Source organism: Rhinopithecus bieti, unplaced genomic scaffold (assembly GCF_001698545.2).
Source record: "Rhinopithecus bieti isolate Rb0 unplaced genomic scaffold, ASM169854v2 scaffold_15087, whole genome shotgun sequence".
Taxonomy (NCBI): domain Eukaryota; kingdom Metazoa; phylum Chordata; class Mammalia; order Primates; family Cercopithecidae; genus Rhinopithecus; species Rhinopithecus bieti.
This window is the reverse complement of record NW_016808547.1, coordinates 1,427,054-1,453,656: the sequence shown is the minus strand read 5'-3', so window position 1 is coordinate 1,453,656 and position 26,603 is coordinate 1,427,054. Positions and strand designations below refer to the sequence as shown.

General features: G+C 44.3%; 1 protein-coding gene across 1 annotated transcript; it reads right to left on the bottom strand.

Annotated features, from left to right (window-relative positions):
- Nucleotides 1–12,383: 12,383 nt before the first annotated feature.
- MESD (mesoderm development LRP chaperone) lies at nucleotides 12,384–23,143 on the bottom strand. The gene is made up of 3 exons (XM_017886832.1): nucleotides 22,846–23,143; nucleotides 15,397–15,629; nucleotides 12,384–13,663 (listed from the first exon to the last, which is right to left on the bottom strand). Exons 1-3 carry the CDS (start codon nucleotides 23,050–23,052, stop codon nucleotides 13,405–13,407), a joined length of 699 nt encoding a protein of 232 aa, XP_017742321.1. The 5' UTR covers nucleotides 23,053–23,143; the 3' UTR covers nucleotides 12,384–13,404.
- Between the last annotated feature and the right edge of the window lie 3,460 nt (nucleotides 23,144–26,603).

The following is a 26,603-nucleotide window of genomic DNA, read 5'->3' as shown; positions in this document are numbered from 1 at the left end:
TATAATAAAAAAAAAAAGAAAAGAAAAAACAAATTGGCTAAATAAATGGAGGTATATCCTCCTCCCCAAAATAAAGATTAAAAATGATTAAAATGTTGATATTTAGATAGAGCTGGGTTACAAGAAATGGTGACCCACTCTATTTTTTGTGGGTACATTTAAGATATTTCCATGATAAAGTTTTTGAAAATTAGTAATAACCATTTTAGAAAATACTTAGCATTACCAATCAAGAACTTTAAAAGACTCATCATTCTTTTGGACCTATTAATTACATACATATCTGGGAATTTAGCCTAAGGAAATAGAGCATGGGTATAAAGATGCTCATTGTGGCATTATTTATAATGACTTGATAGGTTCAAATAACCTAAATGTTCATCTACACAGAAATGACCAAATAAATTACAGTCTCATTTGATGAACTATTAAACTTCATCAAAATAATATTTACAAAGGGTTTGTAATAACAAACTACTCATTTGCAGAGTCAGTGGCAGAGGCCCTTTGGTTTCTGAAAGTCATAGAGTATTACAGACAGAAAGACCTGTGAGCACAATGGGCCCGGTGCTCCCCATATTAGAGGTGTATTCACACACACACACACCAACCAAGCTCCCACCCCCTCCTGCTGTGCCACTGTCCCAGCTTCCAGACTGCCTCTGTGTTCACTCATGCCTGCTCAAATCTCAGCTAGTGGCCACCTGCTCCAGGAAGCTTTTCTCCGGCCTCCCTTGGAAAATCTCTGTTGCAGGCTACCAGCACCTTGCAGTTGCCACTGTACACTGTGGGTGGGTGTATTTGATTCAGGCCCTCTTCTTCCATACCCTGCTGCCTCTCTGCTCCTGAGCCTTTGCACCTTTTCCCTTCCTCCTGATTCTGCATCTCAAAGGCCCAAAGAACTGGCTTGAAGTGGCAAACTCCTCCTCACTGGGCAGCTCCCCTGGTTAAATTCCTCTGGGAAATGCTGGCCCACTCCAACTGACGCCCATCGAGGCGATGCACTCAAGGCATACATTGATTTTAAAACTAGAAGTCGGAGCCCTTGGCCAGGTGCAGTGGCTCACTCCTGTAATCCTAGCACTTTGGGAGGCTGAAGTGGGCGAATCACCTGAGGTCAGGAGTTTGAGACCAGGCTGACCAACATGAAGAAACCCCCGTTTCTACTAAAAATACAAAATGAGCTGGGCATGGTGGTGCACGCCTGTAATCCCAGGTACTCAGGAGGCTGAGGCTGGAGAATCACTTGAACCCAGGAGGTGGAGGTTGCGGTGAGCCGAGATCGCACCATTGTACTCCAGCCTGGGCAACAAGAGTGAAATTCCATCCCGCCCCCTCCGCCAAAAAAAAAAAAAAAAAAAAAAAAAAAAAAAAAAAAAAAAAAAAAAAAGTAGGAGCCCTTAGGGAGTTTTAATTTAGAGCAAGGATCTCAGAGAATTTGTAAGGAAGGTTCTATCCTAAGGGAGTCAGGGACCTCCTTTGCATTAGAATAACGATCCCTATTGTCTTGTTTCTTCCAGACACTGGCATGTAAATCCCAGGCCTGGCAGGACTTGGCACCCTGTTTATAGAAGAGGTGAGGCCCAGGTAAAGCAAGTATGGCATTCAATGTCATCCAACTTGGGGCTGAGGTAGGAGGCATGATCAAAGGGGCCCCAGTGTTTCTAGGCCTATGGCTGAAGCTCTCTCCCGCAGGAAGAATGCGGGCTGGCCTGAAGAACAGATGCAAGGCAGAGCAGATGGCCCTGGGCATTCCTTACATTCCACCGACTGCAACCCTCCTTGGCTGAGAGCTGCCAAGTCCCGGCTTCCAATTCATCAGCTTGGAAACTTCACCTCAGAAACTTCGGCAGACTTCTCTGGAGAAAACAAAAATTGCCCTAGGTCTGCCAGGGAACAGTGCTCGAAGGATTTAAAATTGCAAGTTGGCCTGCTCAGATCCAGAATTTGACAAGTCCAGGTTTAAGCTGATTCAACAAGATATGTGGAGAGTTGACCAAGTGGCCCCTACTGCAGGCTCAGGTTTTCCCAGATGCTGGATCAAGTGGAATGGGGTCCAGCATCTCAAGTTTCTGGCTTGTGACACTTGGGTGGGACCTCCTGAAATCTGCCTACCAAAAATTTCCTTGTACCAGCAAGCAGCATGGCCAAACTGTAGTCTCCTGCAGACCCCCGGGGACTCGGGCAGCTCTGCCCCTTTCAGGGCAAGCCATCTCACCTGAGAGCAGGTCCTCAGCCACGCATGTATCTGGGAGGAGAGCACCAAGGTGGTGGGAACAGCAGATGTTTCTGCCTGGAAGGAAGCTGACCTGCTCTGCTCTGGCATACCCTGCACTGGGCAGGTGACCATTCTCCTTCTGGCTCAATCCTCTGTGGCCCATGTAGAATTCCATCCCAGTCCCTCCCTTGGAGTGTTAAGCCACAGTGAAAACAGCAGTGCCTCCAAAAGAAAACAGCCCAGGTGGGATCTTGTCCTGCCTCTTCCTAGCTGTGACTCTGGGAAAGGGGCTTAACCCCTAGAAGCTTCCAACTTCATCTGAAGCACAAAACACACACACACATGATAATAGTTAGCATGTACTGAAAGCTGTGTTGGCCGGGCACAGTGGCTCACGCCTGTACTCCTTGGAGGGCCAAGGTGGGAGGATCGCTTGAGCTCAGGAGTTGAAGAACAGCCAAGGCAACATAGTGAGACCCCACCTCTTTACTTTAAAAATAAAATAAATAAAAAAGAAAGCTGTTAAGTGCTTCACAGGGACTTGCTCATTTAATCCTTATAATACTTCTCTGAAATGGGAGCTTTTATTAGCACCTACAGGCCCAGATGAGTGAAGTCCTTAAATAACTTGTCCAAATGATACAGCTAATAAAATGCAGAACTGGGAAGTCCAACTCCAGAACTATGCTTCAAAGGGCCTCATATTAAATGTTAACTAATACCAACCCTGTGGGGTTATGAAGGGTAAGTGAGGTCGGGCACAGTGGCTCACACCTGTAATCTCAACACTTCGGGAGGCCCAGGTGGGAGGACTGCTTGAACCCAGGAGTTCAAGACCAGCCAGGGCAACATAGGGAGACCCTGTCTCTACAAAAAATATTAAAAAATTAGCTAGGTGTGAGGGTGCACACCTGTGGTCCCAGCTACCCAGAAGATTGAGGTAGGAGGATCACTTGAGTCCAGAGGTCGAGGCTGCAGTGAGCTGAGATTGTGCCAGTGTACTCCAGTGTGAGCAAGAGTGAGACCCTAACTGAAAACAAAATGAGAGTAAATGAAATAAAGTATGTAAAGACTTGCATACAGTGGGTAGCATGTCACAGTTAGGTAAGGAGGTCCAGAGCCTGCACACAGTAGGCACACTCGATGCTAAAAGACATTGCGTATCTTTTAATATTCAACCTGTCAATACCAAGAGGGCAGGGACCTTTCCTGCCTTGCTATCTTTATCTCCACTGCCTGCACACTTCCCGAAACTTATTCGTGTTCAGCACTTACATGGGGAGTGCTTGTACCAACACTTGGCACATGGGTCTGAGAAGAGGTCCAGAGAACGGGAGCAGCCCCTCTCCCAGGCAGCTTACGGTGGCTGGTGTCGATTTTAAAGTCTGCCTGCCTGAATTTAAATCCTGGGTTTGAGGCCGGGCACAGTGGCTCACGCCTGTAATCCCAGCGCTTTGGGAGGCAGAGGCAGGCGGATCAGTTGAGGTCAGGAGCTCGAGACCAGCCTGGCCAACATGGTGAAAACCCGTCTCCACTAAAAACACAAAAATTAGCCAGGTGTGGTGGCGGGTGCCTGTAATCCCAGCTACTCAGGAGGCTGAGGCAGGAGAATCGCTTGAACCCGGGAGGCAGAAGTTGCAGTGAGCCGAGATGGTGCCATTGCACTCCAGTCTGGGCGGCAAAGCAAGGCTCTGTCTTCAAAAAAAAAAAAAAAAAAAAAAAAATCCTGGCTTTGTCACTGCCTTGCAGCATGACCGTGGAGAAAATAATGAATGTCTATGTGCCTCAGTTTCCTTGTGTGCAAAATGGGGATGACAGATGACAGTATCTACCGCATAGGGCTGCTTGCTAGGAGGATGAAGTAAATTAATACTAGAACAGTACACATGGATGCGATAATCCCTTAGATTTCCAAGAGAAATTCAGAGAGAGAGGTGCATGCAGATTTTCAGATATTTTGCAAGCACAGACTGAGCAGTCTGTTAATTAAAATAATAGCTGAAGAATTCTCACGGAAGGATCAGCGGCAAAGGAGAGCTAGACATGGTGGGGAAGGCCATGAGGCACAGCTGGTCTCTGCTGCCCCCTAGCGGGTACATCCTTTAATTTTTAAATTGACTTTGCTTTAGGAGATGATAACCACTACAGATAGCTTTGGAGAAAGGTTCTAGCCAAATCACTTGTCCAAGCTGTGCTTTGGTTGTATGGTGGAGAGAATGAACAATTCTACTTTGCTTGATAGGGGTCTTATGAAGTAGTAAAGGCACTCGCTGGCCTTGTGATCACTGGCAAGTCCCCTCCTCTCTGGGCTCACTCACCTGTAAACTATCTACTCCTCCATTGCAGGGCAGGTGTGAGTCTCACATGCAGTGCGTAATGGGAAGTGTTGTACTTTTTGAAATCAAAAACATGATCTTCATCGTAATTATCATTGTCTTCCTCTCTGCTCCCTGGCCCCAGAGGAACTTCTCCGTAGCTAACTTAGCCACTCCTATTCTTCGGAACTTTCCCTCTCAGACTTAGTCAAAGAAAATCAGAGTCTGACGGTAGTTATAGCAGTAAGAACAGATTTAAATCAGGAAGTATTGCAATAAGGGGAAAGAGACCTCAGTACAGAAGTGGGCTCAATTCTGAATACAGCATGCACAAACAGGTTTCTACCCCAGCCAAGGAGCAGGATGGGGGGCAGTAGATGGAAAATGACTAAAAGGAAACGTCAGGGGTAGGATGGACTCCGCTTAAACAGACCTAACAGGATTATGCTGAAGGCAGGCCTGGGTGATCAGATATCACCTGGGGGTGGGGTAGAGGATGAAGAATTTGATCAGATATTAAAAGTGATTAGATATCAGGGGTAAGAATTTCTCAATAAATTAATTAACAGGATTCTTGCTAAAACGGGCAACTCAAGCCCCATAAGAACGGACACTGAAAGTCAAGGCTTCAAGGGCTTCAAGGAGCCTCACTGGAGCCTGGTGAAGAAGAGAATATTTGTCAACTTCTATCCCAAAGGATTCCTACTGCAAGTCTATGTGAAGAGCTTGATCTTTGCCTGCTGAAAATGCTTTTCAGCTCCAAGCCCTGGCCTCACCCTATCTGGTCAACAAGGTACCTCACAGCCTAGGATAGGAAAACGGCCATCAGATTGCCCAGTCAAGGGTTAACTTCTATTTTCAGTAAAGAGCATTCACATGCAAAGCCCTAGAACTGACAAAGACCCCTCCTTAGAAACTTTAGTTGGGCTCCTCTGAGCCATCTTCTCAGCTAGGCCTTGACCTTGGACAGCTGAGCCCAGCATTAGTAACAATCCTAAGCCAGTTAATAAGAATCCCCTTGCCCTTGCTATCTAATCAAGTTCCTGTTAGTAATTCTCCACCCACTGACCCCTCACTCTGCTCTTCTGCTATACATCTCCAATTGTCTTCACTGTATTCAGAGTTGAGTTCAACTTCTTTCCCTTATTCCAATAGGAGAAATAAAGTCTGAAAACATTTTTTTTTTTTTTTTTTTTTTTTTTTGCAGCCAGGGTCTCACTCTGTCCCTCAGGCTAGAGTGCAGTGACATAATCACAGCTCACTGCAGCCTCTATCTCTCAGGTTCAAGAGATCCTCCCACCTCAGCCTCCTGAGTAGCTGGGATGAAACAATAATCAGGGACACAGGAAAAAGTAGGACCTGAGACAAGCAGGACAATGCCTGTAGTCCCAGCTACTTGGGAGGGAGGCTGAGGTGGGAGGATTGATTAAGCCCGGGAGGTAGAGGCTGCAGTGAGACAAGACTGCACCATTGCACTCCAGCCTGGGCAACAGAGTGAGATTCTATCTCAAAAAAAAAAAAAAAAAAAAAAAGAAATCGACACCGAAGGACTAATCTTAAGGAAGCAAAACTGCTCATTTCAACATTATTGATAATTGTGGATAACTTAAAATAACTCAAATATAGAGCACAGATACAGGCCCGGTGCTGGGGACTTTACACATGTGCTTCGTCTCACTCCCTCACATAGATGGATAAGCAGAGATCAGGAAAAGTTAGAGTGAGAGGATCAGACCACCTGCAGAAACCTTTTCAAAGTAGCCCTAGGGAAAAGTTTATCATAGGAATCCAGAGCTCTCAGAATTCAAGGACAACCTGAATATCAAAACTTAGGAGGTCAAATACCCAGGGCAAGAGTAGAAACTTCACTAGCACACATTCTTGCAATTCACTGTGGCTGCTGCACTATTAATGCCTCAGCTATCAAATCATCCAGTCTCTGCTGAGAGGATCTGATTTGCCAACCTGGTCAATGGTGACCTGGGTCAGACGCCCACCTCTGGTCCAAAAGACCATGACCATCCAGGGAGGGTGGGAGAGCAGGGCAGGGCTATGCATACAAACAGGGCAGCCAGAGCCGTGGGTAGAAGCAGATGCTCCTAGGAGATAAAGATAGTGAGGCAGAGATTGGACTCAGGCATGTGTGAGTAACAGAGCCATGCCTGGTCCAGCCCTACTGTCTTCACTACATCAATCTGTTAATTAGAATTATGGCACAGCAAAAGGATGGGAGTATTACACAGCCACTAAAACGCAGAACGCAGAGACCAGGCAGCAATATAAAAACTTCATTACAGGCTGGGCACAGTGGCTTACGCCTGTAATCCCAGCACTTTGGGAGGCCGAGGCAGATGGATCACGAGCTCAGGAGTTCGAGACCAGCCTGGCCAACATGGTGGAACCCTGTCTCTACTAAAAATATAAAAAATTAGCCGGCCAAGACGGGTGGATCACGAGGTCAGGAGATGGAGACCATCCTGGCTAACACGGTGAAACCCCGTCTCTACTAAAAAAATACAAAAAACTAGCCGGGCGAGGTGGTGGGCGCCTGTAGTCCCAGCTACTCGGGAGGCTGAGGCCGGAGAATGGCGTGAACCCGGGAGGCGGAGCTTGCAGTGAGCTGAGATCTGGCCACTGCACTCCAGCCTGGGCAACAGAGCGAGACTCTGTCTCAAAAAAAAAAAAAAAAAAAAAAAAAAAAAAAAAAAAAAAAATTAGCCAGATGAGGTGGCAGACACCTGTAATTCCAGCTACTTGATAGGCTGAGGCAGGAGAATCACTTGAATCCAGGAGGTGGAAGTTGCAGTGAGCCAAGACTGCACCACTGCACTCTAGTCTGGGCAACAGAGCAAGACTCCCGTCTCAAAAAAAAAAAACAAAAAACAAAAAACTTTGTTACTATACAATGTTGAGTGGGAAAATTGTAAATTCTGTTTCTGCTATGATGACAAATACGTGAATATAACACTCAGAGGTAATGGTCTCAAAGGGAGCTTGGCCAAATGAAAACAGCTTGGATAGCTGGGATGGTGTGATGGTAGATGAATTTCTTCCTTTTATAGGGAACTTTTAACATTGCTGTGCTATTATTTTAATAAAAATAAAGATTTCAAGGTGGGTGAGTCACTTGAGCCCAGGAGTTTGAGAGCAGCCTGGGCAACATGATGAAACCTTGTCTCTATGAGAAAACACCACCACCATAAAAAAACCCCACAAAAATTAGCCAGGCATGGTGGCATCCACCTGTAGTCCCAGCTTCTTGGGAGGCTGAGGTGGGAGGATGGCTTGAGCCTGGGAGGTTGAGGTTGCAGTGAGCCATGACTGCGCCACTGCACTCCAGCCTCGGCAACAGAGACCCTGTCTCAAAAAAACCAAATAAATAAAATAAATATTTCAGTTCTCACTATGAATGCAAAACCCTGGGATTCAGGGAATATGAACTTTTAAGCATGAGGACATAAATACCAACCACAGACTGCAGGAGAAGGTGGTGAATCTGCCCCTGGCTCTGCCAGCCCCGGCTCACCCTAGTCACCCCTCGACAGATCCTGTATTTAGAATGCTCATCTTTTATTCACCATGTTTTTTTTTAATAAAACATTTTTTGTTTTTTTTAAAATACTGCATTAAAATATTATTTAATTACCAAGTTTTGTGCTGCCCTTCAAATTGCGTGAATGGGGCAAGTGCCTCCTGCCCTTGCCCGAAGCCACATATTGCATGACCTTTCCTTCTCCTCCCCTACTGGGGAGGAGAACCCTAGTCTAGGACACTCATGAAAGCCACAGCACAGCAGAGGCTACCTGTCAAGCAGAGCCACACACAGCCTTGTCTGAGCCCCTCTCCTTTCCGGTTCAGCTATAGGAAAGCTGAGAGAAGGCAGTACTCCACCCTGGAGCTGCAGCTCCTGGGGAAGCAGACAATGCTCAGATATGGAGGGAAAGGAGCCAGCGAGAATTTACCTATAACACTTGTGCAGGCCAAGGTCTGGGAAAAGCTGTGTCTGCCTAAGCATGAATAAGAGAGAAAAAAAACAAAGATGTGGTATCTATCCAAACATTTTGAAATTAGAAAACAGCAGCAATAAAAGAATGTAGCACACAAATACAGATAATTATTCAATCCTGGGAGAAAATATAACCCAAGGTGAAGATTCCCCATTTGGATTTTTGAGTGATAGAAGTTAATAAAAACTTGAATTTTAATAAAACAGCTCAAACATGAGATAAAATGGAATATTAAAAAATATAAAATGCATATCAGAGCTAAAAAAAAAAAGATACCCAAGATATCAACACAAAACTAAAGCTAACAGAAGATAATTTTTTCCAAAATAATGGGGGAGGGGGGAGCTGAATCTGTAATCAATTAGAAATTACACACCATGCTCTAGAAGGATTAAGAAAAAAGATTCAGGAAAAAAAAATCAACACTAAGACTTTTCCTAGAAAAATTACTAAATGTTAAGTATGAATTATATAAGCAAAAAGGAGCTGAATGCTATTTATTAATTTAAAACAATTATTTTAAAATTTAAAATTTTCAATTAAAAAAAAGAATGAAGTAGAATTCCTAAGGAGTCTGATACAAAGCAGTCTGAAAGGAAATTAAAAAAAAAAAGTACAAAATCCCCAAAACAAAGAAACATAAAAACAAATTTAAAAAAAGAGAAAAAGCAGTCACTTCTAAGGGAAAGACAGGGGTGGCCTCACACCTCTCCAATGGAGCCATGTGTAAGAAGGGCTGAAACGTAGAGCTGGGTGTGGTGACTCACAACTTAATACCAGTGAATCGGAGGCTGAGGCAGGAAGGCAGGAGGATTGCTTGAGGACCAGCCCAGGCAACATGGTGAGACATCTCCATTTCTACAAAACACACACACACACACACACACAAAAACCTAGTCAGGCATGGTGGTGCATGCTTGTCCTAGCTACTCGGGAGGCTGAGGCAAGAGGATAGCTTGAGCCCAGGAGTTTGAGGCTGCAGTGAGCTATGAACACACCACTGCACTCTAGCCTGGGTGAGACAGCAAGAGATCCTATCTCTTAAAAAACAAAAAATTCCCAGGGGAAAAAGCAAGGCTCAGAAATGTCCTACCCTGCATGCTCTTGTCCAAGCACAAAGGTGGACATCATGGGTACAGAAGGTGGATACTATGTATCTTGTCAGTGTACAAACACTATTAAACAATAATCAGGGACACAGAAAGAAGTTTGTGAGTTCCTTTCCCTTGTTCACTGGTTAATGCATACTAAGTTGGTTTAATAAAAAAAAAAAGAGGTTTAACAGTATAAAGGAAACCACCAGAAGTACAAAAGCCACAGTATCACCATCAAAACCAGAAAGCCGGAGGATGAAGGAAGAAGGAAAGATGTATATATCTAACACAGGTTTCATAGTTGATAGTCAAAAGATATCATCCACATTTACTAGATCACTAGATATTAAAACAAGAGAAAAAGGAAGACAAATTTGTTAAAAACAGGACATTTCTCCCAGCTATTTGGGAGGTTGCGGTGGGAGGATTGATTGAGCCAGGAGGTTGAGACTTCAGCGAGCTGTGATCCTACTGCACTCCAGCGTGGGCAACAGTGAGACCTGTCTCAAAAACAAACAAAAAATGACATTTCTCTCAAAAAAATTTTTGTTTTGTTTTTTTGAGACACAGTCTCACCTCATCACCCAGGCTGGAGTTCAGTGGTGCGATCTTGGCTCACTGCAAACATTCGCCTCCCAGGTTCAAGCGATTCTCCTGCCTGAGCCACCTGAGTAGCAGGGATTATAGGTGCGCACTACCACACCCACCTAATTTTTAGTGGAGACAGGGTTTCATCATGTTGGCCAGGCTGGTCTCAAACTCCTGACCTCAACTGATCCACCCACCTTGGTCTCCCAAAGTACTGGGATTACAGGCATAAGCCACCATGCCCAGCCCAACATTTCTTTTGCTCATGAATCTGCAGACTGTTTTCTCAGGTCAGCTTACGCTAACTCCCCTCAGTGTCAACTGGGATGCCTTGAAGGCTGGGGCTGGAAATGTTTAAATCTTCTCCACAGGTCTGTGCCTGGGCTGGAAGACTCATGCAGCTGGGGTTGGAGCAGGTGGGCCTCCTGGGCATCCCTCTCTCCACGTGAAACTCTGTATGCAGCCTCTCCAGTATGGTGGCTTCAGGGTAGCCAATTAAGATATGGTTTTACAATCCATTAAACTGGTAACTGTGATGCCCAGAGCTAGCAAGGATAGATCTATTGTTGGCAAGGGTAAGCTGACTAAACCACTTGGGAGGGCAATTTGGCAATACACACCAAAATGTTAAATTCTGTTTGTTCTAATAATCTAATAATTCTACTGCTAGGAATTTACCTTTCAGATATAAACAAAAGTGTACCAAAATATTTTGTATGAAAATGTCCACTGCAGCACTTAATGTATCAGCAAAAAATCTGAACACTCAAGTGTCCATCAGCAGGGACTATGGTGGTTCAAACCTCACCACCACCCTGCTGACTTCAGCTATGGCCTGCACTACTGAAGCACCTCCCAGTTCACAGCTCACACTAGCTGGGGTACTCTTCTAATCACTTCTCCTGTGCAACCAGTGTAACCTGGACTGCCTTTCACACCAATCCCATCACAATTAAGATCCACCAGGGCGTCCCAAATTCCTGCCAAACTCCATATGCTACTCCAGCCTGGGCCTGCACTGGGCCCCAGCCTCCCCATCGGCCTTCCTGCAGCCTCTCCCTCTGCCACTTCCAGCCACAGGGTCTGCCTCTTCCAGTCACGGTCTTAGCTCAGACTGTTCCCTCTGCCTGCCTTACTCTATTTCTCCTCTCTTCCTCTTGCCCTCAGAGAAGGCCTCTGGCTGTCCCAATGTGGTCAGGGAAGATTCTACCTCCCACTACCCTGCCCCTTTCATACTTCTAACAGCTGCCATTTTACTTTGTACGTTACTGACATTTGTCTCCCCCCACCAAATCATTGAGTTTTACAACACCAGAGGCTGTATCTACACTGTCCTAGCACCTTGTAGTACCTAGTACATAACAGACACACAGGAACTACTGGCTGAAGTGGGGGCACAGTGCATAGGAAACAATGAGACAGATCTGCACATTCTGACAGGGGAAGGCTCCTAAGTGGAAACACCAGGTACAGGGCAGAGTAAAAGCTCTGTTACCTTTTGCTTAATTAAAGCAATTATCTCATCAAAACAGCTGCTTTACACTGGGCCATTTTGGCTATGCAGGACAGTAACCCATTCAAATTGCCCTAAGTAAAACAGAAAAAGCCCACGGACAGGGTTTGTTTCAGCCACGGCATGATTCAGGGACTCATTTATGCCACCAGGGTGTGGCACTCTCTCCCCACTGTCTGTGTTGGCCCCACTGTCAAACAGCTCTCCTCTCCAAGGGCGGGGCCTACAACAGCTCTGCTCCAGGTTCAAAATGCAGAAGAAACAAGAAAAGCCTCTTTCGGGGCCTAGTACCCTAGTACCATAGATCACACAAGCTTCATCCTGGAGTGGGCATGGCCTGGAGGGTACGGGGACTGCAGGGCAAATGTCCCATCCAAAGTAGAGAACTGAGAACGCCGAGGGTGTGGTTCTTTAGAGGGAAATGTGAGCAGCTACCAAATTAAGGGGAAACAGAAGCTGTGAGGCCAAAACAAACATACATCACCATAAGTACATTTACATAAGTAAATGTACTTTTTTTGGTGGGTGGGCAGGGAGGGGGATGTGGGGGGACAAATTGTTAACAGCAGCTTCTACCGGGACAAGCTACCGGCAGCAAGAAAGGGCTACACCTTTCACTTTGTACCATTCTTTAACACTGACATTTTCTAACCATGTAATGTGCTATTTTTAATTTCTTCAAATCACAATTGAGGGTTTTTTCCAAAGAATTTTAGTTCTTAGAAATAACATTTGTATATAAATGTTCTAACTCTTATTCAGAGTAAGCTCTAACATATGAACGGCAAAATCAGACATTAACTCCATACAAAAGCACAGATTTAGGCACTTTATCAAAGAAAAATATTTAGAAATAAATGAAGTTATTGAGTCTTCTGTCAAACTCTGCAAAGGACTCTGATTCCCTACTTACATCCTTTAAAACTGTCACATTAAATGGAGCATATAACCCCTCGACACCAGCAGTACCCTTTCCTAAATAAGGAAACAAAACAGAACCCCTAACTTTACAGACCACATAAAACCTGACGGACATCAAGAGTTCTCTTTTACTGAGGAGCGAGATTCAAGTCAAAGAAATTCAATACTACTTAGGATTTCAAGTGATGTATTTTCTGTTCTCTGTATTTCCTGCATAGATTTTGTATTTACACCCCCTGGCTTCCTGGCTATATATTTAGATATCTGAGTTCACAAAGCACATTTTACCTTCAACATAATGAAAATGATGTACATGGCATGAAAAGTTTGACTCAATTAAGTCAAGAGTTTTAAAGACTTCTCTGATCAGAATTTGCTATCCTTTTAGTTGACAGAAAATAAAAAACATGGACACAGAAGGCAACCCAATCACAGCAGGTGCTTGGAGGGGAGTGGAATCTCAGTAGAGTTGACTCACCACGTGTAAATGGGAAAAAGCAACCCAGTCACATTTCCATGTTAGGTAATTTTACAGTAAACATGAATTTGTCAGTGTCCAGTATTCATTAGAAAACAGCTGTCTTCTCACTTGAAGCCTATTAGGCAGTAATTCTTTGACCACAAACTGGTCATGTGGCAGACCCTTTCTAGAAGAAACTAGAATGTCAACCGGCGTGCAGTTTCCTGAGACTACTCCCACCCCACGAGCTGGGCAAAGAGCTCTCCACAGTGTGCCACTGCTGCCCCATCACAGGTCTTCTCTTTTATTCCCAGCTCGATTGTCTTCCTTGGAAGCCTGAGATTTCACATCTCCTTCCTTCTTCTTTTTGCCCTTGTCTTGTTTTGTTTTATTTTTCTCTTTGCTTCCTCCTCCTTTGCCAGGGTACACCTGGCCCTCCAGAGTTACATCAGCACACCTGTCCTGACCGACCAGAAAGTCCTTGATCTCCCAGGCGTAGCTCCCATCGCGAAGCATGAAGATAGCACGGTCTGATCCCACTATGAACCTTGGGCAGAGAGATGCAATCAGACAGTCAGCACGTACTAGTAAGGTGCTAATGGGTCAGAGCAATTCTCTGGCACTTACCATGTTTATTTCAAATTCCACATGAATATGGAACAAAAAATTGGATTTTCTAAGGCCTAGCAGCTACTGATATCTCATGTATGAAAATATTAGCTTGCAGAACTATTAAATACCCAGCTCAGGACAAAATAGAAACAGACACTGGATGTTCCTTTGTAGTATAAATGGATGCCCATGTTAAAAGCAAACATTTGGAAAACCTCTCTAGGACACTGCAGAGATGGCCCAGGGGCTGCTGCTGGGGAGGTGAAGAGGCAGCTTCGATCTGATCTGTATCTGTTTTATATTCTAGAGGGTCCAGTTACAATTTTATGGGACAAAAGACTTGTGCTGATAAAGGTGGAAAACCAAGGGCTTAGAGTGGGTCATGGTAAGAGGCTATGAAGGACTCAAGAGGACACTTGGTTATTGGACAGAAATCCTAGCCCTGGAGCTCACCAGCAAGCAGCCCAGCTCGCCCACACTCAAAAGGTCCCAAGGAACAAAGCAGAAAGAATGAGGCCTGGGTGGAGTCCTAGTGTGGCCAGCAGGCATGATTCTTCTGTTCCTTAGGGACTACACCACGTGTTCCCCCTTCAGTTTATAACGCTCCCACCACTCCACAGAGACCAGTGGGCCTTCCTGAGCACACATCACCAAGACATTTATTTGCTCTGTATCGGTGTCTATTTAAGCTAATTGAAAATATTTTGCTGGCCGGATGCTCTCTAAGTACTCCTTCCATTTCTTGTCATTACTTTCATATTTCCTAAACTAGAATATTTGCAGACCCCAAATTTCAGAACTGTTCTTGAGGAAAAAGCAGCAGATTTCTTAAAATTGTACCTCAGAAGCATACTTAGGTGTGAACACTGAGCCTCTTCATATTAAATTAGTTATCTGTTAACAGCATGGTCCAAGCTTTATGTGTGAACACAGCTACACACAAAAGCACTCTCCACTGAGCAGAAACTTCTAGCAGAAGAGGCTAAAATAAGCGATACACCCTTCTGTTCAGATGAGATAAAAGCTAAAGATTCAAAGATAAATAAAACTTTAGGATCAACTGAGACATTAAAAAAAAACACACACACACCAGGCACAGTGGTCAATGCCAGTAATCCTAGCACTTTGGGAGGTTGAGGTGCAAGGATCGCTTGAGGCCAGGAGTTCAAGACCAGCCTGGGCAACATAGTGAGACCTCGCCTCTACAAAAAATGAAAACAAAAACTTAACAGCTTTTACCAACAAATGCTTCCACCCCCGAGCCCCCACAAGATGGAGTCTTGCTCTGCTGCCAGGCTGGAGTGCAGTGGCGTGATCTCGGCTCACTGCAACCTCTGCCTCCCAGGTTCAAGCGATTTACCCGAGGTCAGAAGTTCAAGACCAGCCTGGCCAATATGGTGAAACCCTGTCTCTACTAAAAATACAAAATTAGCCAGGCATGGTGGCGGGGGCCTGTAGTCCCAGCTACTCGGGAGGCTGAGGCAGGAGAATCGCTTGAACCAGGGAGGTGGAGGTTGCAGTGAGGTGAGATCACGCCATTGCACTCCAGCCTAGGCAACAAGAGCGAAACTCTGTCTCAAAAAATCATCATCATTATAATAATAAATAATAATAAAGAAAAGACCCAGCACAGCCTATGATTTTCTCAGCTAGTTGTTGGTGCTTTACCTCTGGACGTCATAGTTGGCATTGAAAAGGCTGCCCTGCCAGAGGCTCGTAACTTCCTCTGTCTCCTTCTCAGTGGGGCTTCCTGACACAGTGACAAACATCATGAGAGTCTTCCCTTTTTTCGTCATTTTCAATATGCTTTCAGGCTTGCTTGGGTCTATCTTTGAGAAGTCGACCGGTGCTGAGGGTCTCTTGTGTTCTGGAAGATCTCCTTCTTCAATTTCATCATCTTTCTATCAGGTTGGGGGAAAAGCATCAAACCTATCATCAGAATCTTTTTAACTGGCACAGGCAAAACATCTGCATGATGTCAGGTGCATGTATATGACTTAAATTACAACATAAAAAGGAAAACTAGGGATTTTCTTCCTCTTCTTAACTTTCAATACAGTCTAAGTTTCAGGCAGCAAATACTACCCAAACCCAGGTTACCAATCACAAAGTGCCCCCATGTGATGGGTTTCTAGAGCTTTTAAACTCTCATACAATCTACCCAACATGGTAGGCTATAAAAATGGCCACATTCTGGTATGGTCATACGATGAAATACTTCACAGCAACAAAGAACAAATACTGTTACATGTAACAAATCCCAAAAACGTTAAGTGACAGAAGCCAGATACAAAATAAGATTTACTATGCAATTCCATTTATTTAAAATTCAAGAATGAGCAAAACTAATTTAGGGTGACAGAAATTAGAACAGTGTTGCCTACAGAAGGGGGACAAGGTAGGATTAACTGAGAATGACACAAGATAACTTCTCTGGGGTGACAGAAATGTTCTATATTTTGACAGGCGTGTGGATTATACAGAAATATCCATTTATCAAAATTTATTGCAGGCCAGGCACTGTAGCTCAGCTTGTAATCCCAGCACTTTGGGAGGCTGAGGTAAAAGGATCACCTGAGGCCAAGAGTTCAACATCAGCCTAGGCAACACAGTGAGACTCTGTCTCTAAAAAAAAAAAAATTAAAAAGTAGCCAGGCATGGCAATGCACACCTGTAGTCCCAGCTACTCAGTAGGCTGAGGTGGGAGAATTGCTTAAGTCCAGGAGTTAGAGATCAACCTGGGCACCATAGTGAGATCCCATCTCTTAAAAAAAATTAAAAAATTAGTCAGGTGTGGTGGCAGGTGCCTGTAGTCCTAGCTACTCAGGAGGCTGCAACGTGAGGATCACTTGAGCCCAGGAGATGGAGGCTGTAGTGAGCTATAATCATGCCACTGTATTCCAGCCTGGGAGACAGAATGAGACCATGTCTTAAAAGAAAGATTGCACTGTATACTTAAAATGTGCAGTCCATGTATACCCATTTCACTTAAATAATAGGTATTGTACAAAAATATCCAATTCCAGTTAGTAGGTTTGCTTTCTGTAGTGGCATGGGTTAGCCACTCTGAAACTATCTTATGTGACCTCTAGGATTGAGAAAAGGAGTAAACATATTGAAGATAATGAGAGCCAGGTTCTTAAATTCTGGAAATGAAGTTACAAATATGAAAGGGGGAATAATGAGCCCTGTGGTATCAGGCTGGAATTGAAGGTATCAGGAGAAACTCAAGGTTTTTTATAGATTAACAGATGAGTAAACAGATAGATGGATAAAAATATGTAAAAGAGCCTGGATTCATTGGAGAACAGGCTTATAGCAAGGGAGACAGAAGATGAGCCTAGAATAATCCTGCATCACAAAGTAGTAAAGTGCTCGAAGAATCGTGGAACATGTCAAAATGACACGGAAGCCAACTTGAGACAGCTCTCAGGGGCCGAATTTGAAATAATCTCAACATCAAAATAAATAATAGTATGACTTACAACCCCTCAAACAAATGTTGAACCCATAGGGATAAAAACAAATGAATAAATTGCTAATACAAAATGGTAACTTTGTTTTTTTTTGAGACGGAGTCTTGCTCTGTCACCAGGCTGGAGTGCGGTGGCAAGATCTCGGCTCACTGCAACCTCCGCCTCCTGTGCTTGAGTGATTCTCCTGGGTCAGGCTCCTGAGTAGCTGGGATTACAGGTGCACGCCACCACATCCAGCTAATTTTTGTATTTTTAGTAAAGATGGGGTTTCACCATGTTGCCCAGGATGGTCTCGATCTCCTGACCTCATGATCTGCCCACCTCTGCCTCCCAAAGTGCTGGGATTACAGGCATTAACCACCACGCCTAATAAACAGAATATAGAATGACAGACAAAAAATCTTTAAAAGAACCAGGTTCTGGAACCAAGGAACCAGGTTCCTTGGAGAAAAGGCTAATGCCAGCAACTGAAAGAAATGAAGTACTGGCTAGGTACGGTGGCTCATACCTGTAACCTCAGCACTTTAGGAGGCTGAGGCTGGAGGATCACCTGAGCACAGGAGTTAAAGACCAGCCTGGGCAACATATCAAGACCCCATCTCTACCAAAAATAAAAAGAAAAAAGAAAAAAAGAAATGAAGTACTGACTGATACATGCTACAACACAGATAAACCTTGAAAATATTATGCTAAGTGAAAGAAGCCAGATATGAAAGACTACACATTCTATGACTCCATTTACAGGAAATGTCCAAAATGGATAAATCTGTCAAGACAGAAGGTAGATGAGTGATTGCCTGGGGCTGGCTAGGGAGTTGGGAGAAAACAGGGGAGGAGTGGTTGAAGGTTTCTTTTGGGGATGATAAAAATGTTCTAAAATTGATTTTGGTGATGGCTGTAAAACTCTCCGAAGATACTAAAACTAAAATGCACATTTTACATGGGTAAATTGCCTATGGCATGTGAATTGAATCTCAATAAAGCTGTTACCTAAAAAAAAAGAAAAAGCCACTAAGTCATTCTTACTTGGTGCTTTTGACCAATCACTGAAGGGCCAAGATTTAAGATACCATTAATAATGTACTATATTAAAAATAATTTTAGTAAACAATAAAAATGAAAGAATTCTACACAGTGCTTGAAGGTGATCCACACTGACATCAAACCTGGGATCTGGTTTCAGTTCTACACAACCAGCTTTGTGACCCTGCCTAAGAATCCTTACTCCTCGAGGCCTGTTTCCTCATCTACAAAATGAAAAGCAGAACGAAGTGATCTCCAAGGCCCCAGTAACGTGACCACATGTAACGCACCAACCTTCTTTTCAACTCTGCCACCCTCTCAACCCACGTGTTTCTTTCTTATTTTACTTTGGAAGAGTCACTGGTGGCGACTTGCAGACAGGAGCATGGGCTGTGCTGTCAGATGGATGCGCTCCATCACTATGCAGCCTTGTGCAAGTTACTTAGCCCATCTGAAAATAACTTTCCTTACCTATAATGGAAAGGTGAGGGCAATAACAGCGTCTCCCTCCTAAGGTTTGTTTGGGGATGTAATGACTTAAAGGCAAACAGTATTCAGTGCTGCATCTGTTGGCTATGACACTGCTGACTCCTTAGGCCTCTGTGATCTGGCCTCCAATCACAATCACTGCATGGAAATTACACTCTCAAAGTCGCAAAGGACCTCCTAGTTGCCAAATTCACAGGTTGTTTCTGTCTTTATCTTAATTCTCCATAACATCTGTTATAGTCTCCTCAAAACACTGCAAGACTTTTAGTTGGTTCAATATCCTAGAATATTTGCATTTTTCAGACTGATTTCACTAATAATCATGAAATTAACTCAGTAGGTCCCAAGCACCTTTTTTTTTTTTTTTGAGATGGGGTCTCACTCTATTGCCCAGTTTGCAGTGCAGTGGTGCTGGTGCAATCCTGGCTCACTGCAACTTCTGCCTGCCAGGCTCAAGTGATCCTCCTATCCCAGCCTCCTGAGTAGCTGGGACCACAAGTGCATGCCACCACACCTGGGTAATTTTTTTTTTGTAATTTTGGTAAAGATGGGTTTCACCATGTTGCCCAGGCTGGTCTTGAACTCCTGAGCTCAAATGATTCACCCACCTCAGTCTCCAAAGTGCTGGGATTACAGGCGTGAGCCACTAAGCCCAGCCCAGCATTTCTTTGTTAATGTAAATATAATTAAACAGTCGTTAAGTCTAGTGTATATAGTATGGGTAAAAATTGTTTCGAGAGACTTAAAAAAAAAGCGGCTTTAATTTCCATTTTATATGTCTGTGTTTCAGTTACATAAAAAAAAAAAAATGCAAAATAGTACCCTAATGGGCCTGGAGGACATTAGGTTAAGTGCAATAAGCCAGACGCAGAAAGACAAATACTGAGCATTCTCATTCTTATGTGGGACCTAAAATAGTTGTGTTCACGTAAGTGGAGATTAGAATTGTGGTTACCAGAGGATGGGAAGGGGAGGGGAGATAGGGAAGGAGGATGGTGAATGGATACAAAATTATACTAGATAGGAAGAATAAATAGTGCTCTATAGTATTGTAGGATGACTATAGTGAACAATAATTTATTGCATATTTTCAAACAGCTAGGAGAGAATTTTAAATGTTCCCAACACAAAGAAATGATTAATGTTTGAGGTGACAGATATGCTAATTATCCCGAACTGATCATTACATTGTATACATGTGTAGAAATACAACTCTGCACCCCATAAATATGTATAATTATTATACGTTAAGGTGGGGCCGGGGACAAGCCTGGCAGTCCCCTGATCCAGTTCTAGCCCTGCCTCCAGGCCAGTCTTGCATTTTCAACTGGCTTTGTAGCTCCTTCATTACTGTTTGCCAAAGTCAAAAGCTACAAAGCTGAACTCCCCTTTCTGCAAATCCTCTTCTTCCTCCTATGGTTTTTGATATGAATAATAAGTGACACCCACTGAGTAGCTACTAAGTTCCAGGCACTCTACATATATTATCTCCAACCTTCAGAACAATCCTACTAGGCTTCCATTTAATATATGAGGAAGATGATGTTCAGAAAGGACAAATGATTTACTTAATTTACTCACCTGCTAGAAGTACAAACCACATTTCTGGCTCTAAATCCCTCCAACTGCCCCTTCCCATTATACCTGGCTATCATAACATAAAATGAAATAACCACCTTTGGTTTTTCTACACCAACTGGGACTCAGAATTAGTTCTAACACAATAGAAGGAATTCTCACCTTCTCTCCACACATCTGAGGCACAGCCTCTCATTGAAGCACTGTTTCTCACACTGCTGGGGAAGGAGTGAGGGTATGGATTTAGAGACGGTCACAAGAAAAGAACTGCTTCCTACAAAAAAAGCACCCACAGAGATGGATACGCTCTCCCACATAAAAAACACTGCTACTGGGGAAGGGTCCTCATGTCTGTGGAGTGTCTACAAACATTAGCTCATTTAATCCTCATGGCATCCTGCAAAGCAGGGCATTCTCTGGCTTTACAGACACCTAAAACTAGGATCAAGTAGCTAGTGAGGGGTAAAGTTGAGTTCAAAATCTGTCTTTTTTTTTTTTTTTTTTTCTTTGAGACAGAGTCTCACTCTGTCGCCCAGGCTTTGCATGATCTCGGCTCACTGCAACCTCTGCCTCCCTTGTTCAAGCAATTCTCGTGCCTCAGCCTCCCAAGTAGCTGGGATTACAAGTGCCTGCCACCATGCCTGACTAATTTTTGTATTTTGAATAGAGATGGGGTTTCAACATGTTGGCCAGGCTGGTCTTGAACTCCTGACCTCAGATGATGCACCTGCCTTTGCCTCCCAAAGTGTTGGGATTATAGGTGTGAACCACTGCGCCTGGCCAATCTGTCTTTGTACTACATTATGTGGCCCTGCTGTTCACAAAATCAATCAGTTGCCCAGGCATGGTGGCTCACGCCCATAATCCCAACGCTTTGGGAAGTCAAGGTAGGAGGACTGCAAAGGCCAAGAGTTCAAAACCAGCCTGGCCAACATAAGGAGACCCCACCTCTATAAAAAATAATTAAAAAAACAAAATCAACCATCAAGCCATGTTAAAAGTATAAAAATCTCACATTTCTCCTTTCTACTCTGCTCCTGCAGTTTCTAGCTTAATCCACGTCTTCCTCACCATCCTTCATTTGCACTTCTGTTCACCAGTATGTATGGCAGTACAGGTAAAACAGTTCAAAGAACAGGCTCTAAAGTCGTGACAGATTTTGAAACTCAACTAGCTTGCTGCGCGATGTGTGCCTCTTTGTGCCTCAATGTCATCATCTAGAAAATAGGGATAAGTAGCTCCCTCATGGATGGGTAAAAGGATTAAATAAGATAATGTGTTTTTCTTGGCCTGCAAAGTCTCTCCCTGCTCATCCATCCTGTTATCTGCTGTTCCCAGTGCAATCTTTGTTCATCTCTGCAGCACCTCTTCGTCTAGCTCAGGGTCTGAGTAGGTCAAGGGGAGGATTTCTCATGAGGTGATGTTCTCAATCTGGCAGATCAAAAGGCTTTATTTGCTGTAGTCCAAAAAGAGAAGGATATTGCAAGGGAGATGGTGAATAGGGACGTTCTCTCTACACTCAAATCTACCCCAATCTTTCCATCAGCTGCTGATAACCACATGAAAACACAGGACTGCATTCTTCTAGTCAGATGAATCAGGTGGTATTTTAAACTTGTGTCTGAAAGTCTTTCCCTCCTCCCCCAACACACACAATCACAAAATAACAAACACCAGTGTTGGAAGGAATCTTAGGAACCATCCAGTAAACTTCCTCATGTTGCAAATAAGGAAACTGAGGCCTAGAAACTAGACATGCCCAAGGTTCCACAGCTATGCAAGTCAGCCAGGACAGTACAATCACCTCAGGAAGGGGAAAGGCAGCAATGTGATTTTGGCCAGTAATCTTTACCTTAAAAGCTTATTACACACTCCCTGTAACTGCACACTCCGGTGCATCCAACTGACAAACGAGAAAACGCACTCTCCTTTGAACAAAAAGCGTGAGTTCCACGATACAGAGCCACTAGCCATTGCTACTTCTCCCCTCAGTAAAATAAATCCACGCACAAAAAACACAAAATTCCCAGCAGGGACATATACCAAAACAGGAAGTCTAACATTCTACTGATTTAGAAGACAGCTGAGATAACCATTAAGGAAGACCATCTTCACTGCAACCCACTCTCCCACCCATCACCCCAAAACAAAAGGAAAATGAAGGAAATGCTCTTTAGTAGAGTGGGAAAGGTCTCTTTCCCCGTTTATAGGGCTCACTGACCACAAGGATCAAAGCAAAGACAACCAGGGCACTGAAAAGTGAAGGGAGAGCAAGGCTGAACACTGAGGGGCTGACCCGTGATTGGAGTGGCTTGAGAAGTGGCAGGGGGAACAGGGCACTGGAATGAGAGAGGGCTGGAGCGAGGGTCAGCAGGGCGCGCGAGTGAGAAGAGGAATGGAGGGTCAGCAGTGGCTTCAATGGGTAAGGGTTCAAGGCATGAGTAGAGGAGGTTAGGGGGTCAGAAAGGTCCCAAGACAGAATGGGTAAGAGGTCAGTGGCAACAGGGTCCCGGACAGAGAAGAGCCAGGAGGGTGTGAGCGCGCCGCGGACCTCCCACTGCTCCAGAAGACGCGCCATGTCTGCATCATTGTAATCGCGAATATCCTTCTTCTTCTTCCGGGGAGGTGGGGTAGACTCGTCGGGCGTCCCGGGCGAGCCTTCGGCCGCGCAGGACCCAGGCGGTGGTAGCAGCAGCAGCAGTAGGTCAGAGGCACAAAGCAGGACCACTGCCTTGCGCGCCCAGCTGGAAGCCGCCATTTTGGCCTCGCCGCGCAGCGCCGCAGACACGCCGCTCGGACCTGCGCGGTCCCCGCCTTGCACACGCCTTCCTCTCCGCCTTCCCGAGGCCCCGCCTCCCGGCGCTCGCTCGCCTACCGGGCCCCGCCCTGTCCCGTTTCCTCGTCCCCCGCCTCTGGAAGTCCCACCCCCCCGCCATTTTGGCCCCGCCCGCCCCACTGGCTCCTCCCCTTGGTCCGGCTGAGGCGCTCTGCGCTGGCTGGGTGGGTTCCCGAGTGCTCATTTTTCGTTTTCCGTCAGAGGCCGACCTTTTTCTCTGGAACGCACAGGCCAGGTCCAGAAGTTCCTTCAGGGCCTCCAGGAACCACTAACCAACGTCCCTGTTGACCTCAGTTTCTCGCCTGTGAAATAAATTGGAAATGGAAGTTCTGGAGGCTGCCTCAGCTCTAAAAAGCCCATTTCTGGATGTCAGACGTTTATCCTCAGTCTCTTGCAATTTCCTTTGAGAACAGCCAGTTAAAAAGGAGTGGCAGGCAGGTAGGGCAACTTTTTTCAGAAAGTCAGAAATAGGTCGAGCCCACTGCTTTCCTCATCAATAAAGAGGATTCAGTTCAACCAGCTTTCAATATTTGTCATCTCCTAAACTTGAAGGAAAAAAAAATTTTTTTTTCAAAAAGATTACTATTCATCCCCCAAAAAGCTTGCCTTTCTTTGATTTCAACCTAATACTGTAGGCTCTGACTAATCCTTGTCAAGGCTGAATCATGCTACTTTTGTTTCTTAAAAGATTTTGGCCAGAGATGCTTTTGAGATTTTTCCTGTTTTAAACAGCTCATCAGCTGATGTCTTTAAAATGTTTAATTACATAAGAAGACCTTAAAAAAAAAAAAAAGGCCGCACGGTGGCTCACACCTTTATAATCCCAGCACTTTGGGAGGCTGAGGTAGGACAATAATTTGAGCTCAGGAGTTTGAGACCAGACTGGTCAGTAAAGCAAGACCCCCATCTCTAAAACAAACAAACAAAAAAACCCTTTCATTCTTTATACTGCTGCACAGTTTTATTTGGTATTGTTATATTAATAGTTTATTTTCTTATTGATGGGCATTTTTTACCAATTATTCTGCTATTACAACAAAAAAGAGCTGTAGTAAACCTTTTTCAAGCCTTGTTTGGATAGGATTAGTAGGCTACATATAAAAGAAAACTGACTTTTAAACGTGGCTTAAACAAGATAAAAAGTTTGTGATTGATTTTTATTTCACAGAAGCAGTGGAAACTCGAATCTAGGACTGGTATGGTGGCTCCTCAGCCATCTGGTACTCGGCCTCTTCCTCATCCTTCTATCATATTGGCCTGTGCCTTCCACCATCAAGGTCACAAATTCCAGGATGGCTACTGGAGCTCCAGTCATCAAGATGACATTCAACCAGAGGAAGGGAGAAGGAAGGCAGGCCAAACCAAGCACACCTTTCAAGTGGAGTCAACTTCTTTTAAGCAGCCTACTTGAACATGGCATACATTTCTGTTTACATCTCATTGGCTGGAACCTAGCTCTCCAAGGGAGGCTGAGAAATTGTCTTCTAGTTGTATACATTGTCATCTCAAATAAAATTAGGATTGTAATAAAGGGAAAAGAATAAAGTGGAGGTTGAGTAGGCAACTACACCTGCGTTCCTTCACTCTTAGGACCAATGCAATTTAAATTTTCTCACACTGTAGGGGTGGCTGATATTCTACATATTCATGCATGCATCTATATGTAAACGCGCTAAGCTGTGACCTTTCCTATTGACATTGAGCAGAAACAACTCATAAGATTTTTTTCTTTTGTGAAATCATAGGGGAAATGTCATGAGCTTTCTCCCCAGAGCACATTGCTCCACCCAGTGGCTTGGAGCCCTATCCTGGTGCAGTCATACTGAAAAACATGCACAGCTGTGGCCGATCATGTGCTCTGTTGGGAGGGGTCACCCTGATAATTCATATTGCCAGTTTCAAAGTTAAGGGGCAAAGGTGCTGGGGTTCTTGGCCCACATATCTAGTTATAGAGAGTAAGATAATTGGAAGTTTTACAGAAATTGTTGGGAATGTGTAGAAAGTTTCAGGGCTGCTGACTTTCCTCTAAGGAGGAAATCAATTCAGTATATAATCCACTGATGTGAAAACATCTGGATCAATTGCATTTTCAACATTTGGATATTTGAAACTTACCTTAGTGTTTGGAACTTGATTCCATTCAACTCAGGGGGAATTTTATTTACCAAAGACCTACTGTTAACCAAGAATCAAGTGAGGCTCTGATGCAAAAATGAATATAACGAGATCCTTACTCTTGCAATTTTGGACTGGCAGAGCAGATAAACAATACACAGTAAATTTCGTGCAGATTACAGGAGATCCAGGTCCAAAGGGATGATGTGATGAAGATGATAATATCTCCATTTTAAATAAGAGGAAATTCTGGTTTTAGAAGTATACAATTTGTCTGAGGCTGCACAGCTAGTGCAGTGGCAAGGCAAGAATCTAAGCCGAGGTGTACTGGACAACAAGGTCCAGTCTTTCCTGGAGTCCTTCTTCCACCACAGCACCATCTAGGTTAATCAGTGAGGCACTCAGGATAGTTAAATTGGGAGCCAAATGGAAAATGGATTGAAAAGTCTGAGCCAGGAGCACTCAGATGGGACAAGAGTCTCTGCCAGGTCCCAGGTGGTGCAGTGTAGGCTGGAGAGGACAGATGTGAAAGGTTGTGTCCTCATGGCCTAAGTAAAGCCTCAAGTCTCTTCAGTGCTCTGAGGTTAATACTAACTCCACCTCTAAGTGATTCAGTGACTGTGGATGGTAAAGCTGAATCTCAGATATAATTAGTGTCTTAACCTGAGCTCATCCTAGCATGCATCATTCCACAACAGAGGAGGGTGAAGCAAGACTTTCTAGTACTATTTGGAAGCAGGCAGGGGTAATATCGAAAATGTTGAAAAACTGGAGTAAAAATGACCAAGTAATCAGAATGGAGGCAGATGAGCTGATGGGTACAGTCACCACTGTGCCAAATATTAACCCTCTAATGACTGACTCATGGGAAGGCATAGGAGGAGGGGCCTGGGGATGGGCTGAGAGAGGTAATGAATATTTACCATTTTGCACTTTTGCTGCTTTTTAATCCAATGTAAGAACAGACATACTGCATACTTCCTGGGCTTTACGAGCCCCTAAATTTACTCACTTAAAAAATTTAATTACATAGAAAGACACGAATCATTCATTGTAGTTGTTAAATATTGGTAGCAACTAACTGGTTGCCTTTTGTTGGAATTTCAAATTTTCAGTAGACAATGTGACTGGCTCAGTCTGAAGCAGGTGTCCATTCCTGGTCACCACCATTATTTGTGAGCAGAAAAGCATACTCACAGAGTTAAACATAATAGTATTTGTGTTTTCCTAGCTGGGCATGGTGGCTCATGCCAGTAATCCCAGCACTTTGGGAGGCTGAGGCGGGCAGATCACCTGAGGTCAGGAGTTTTGAGACCAGCCTGGCCAAGATGTTGAAACCCCGTTTCTACTAAAAATAC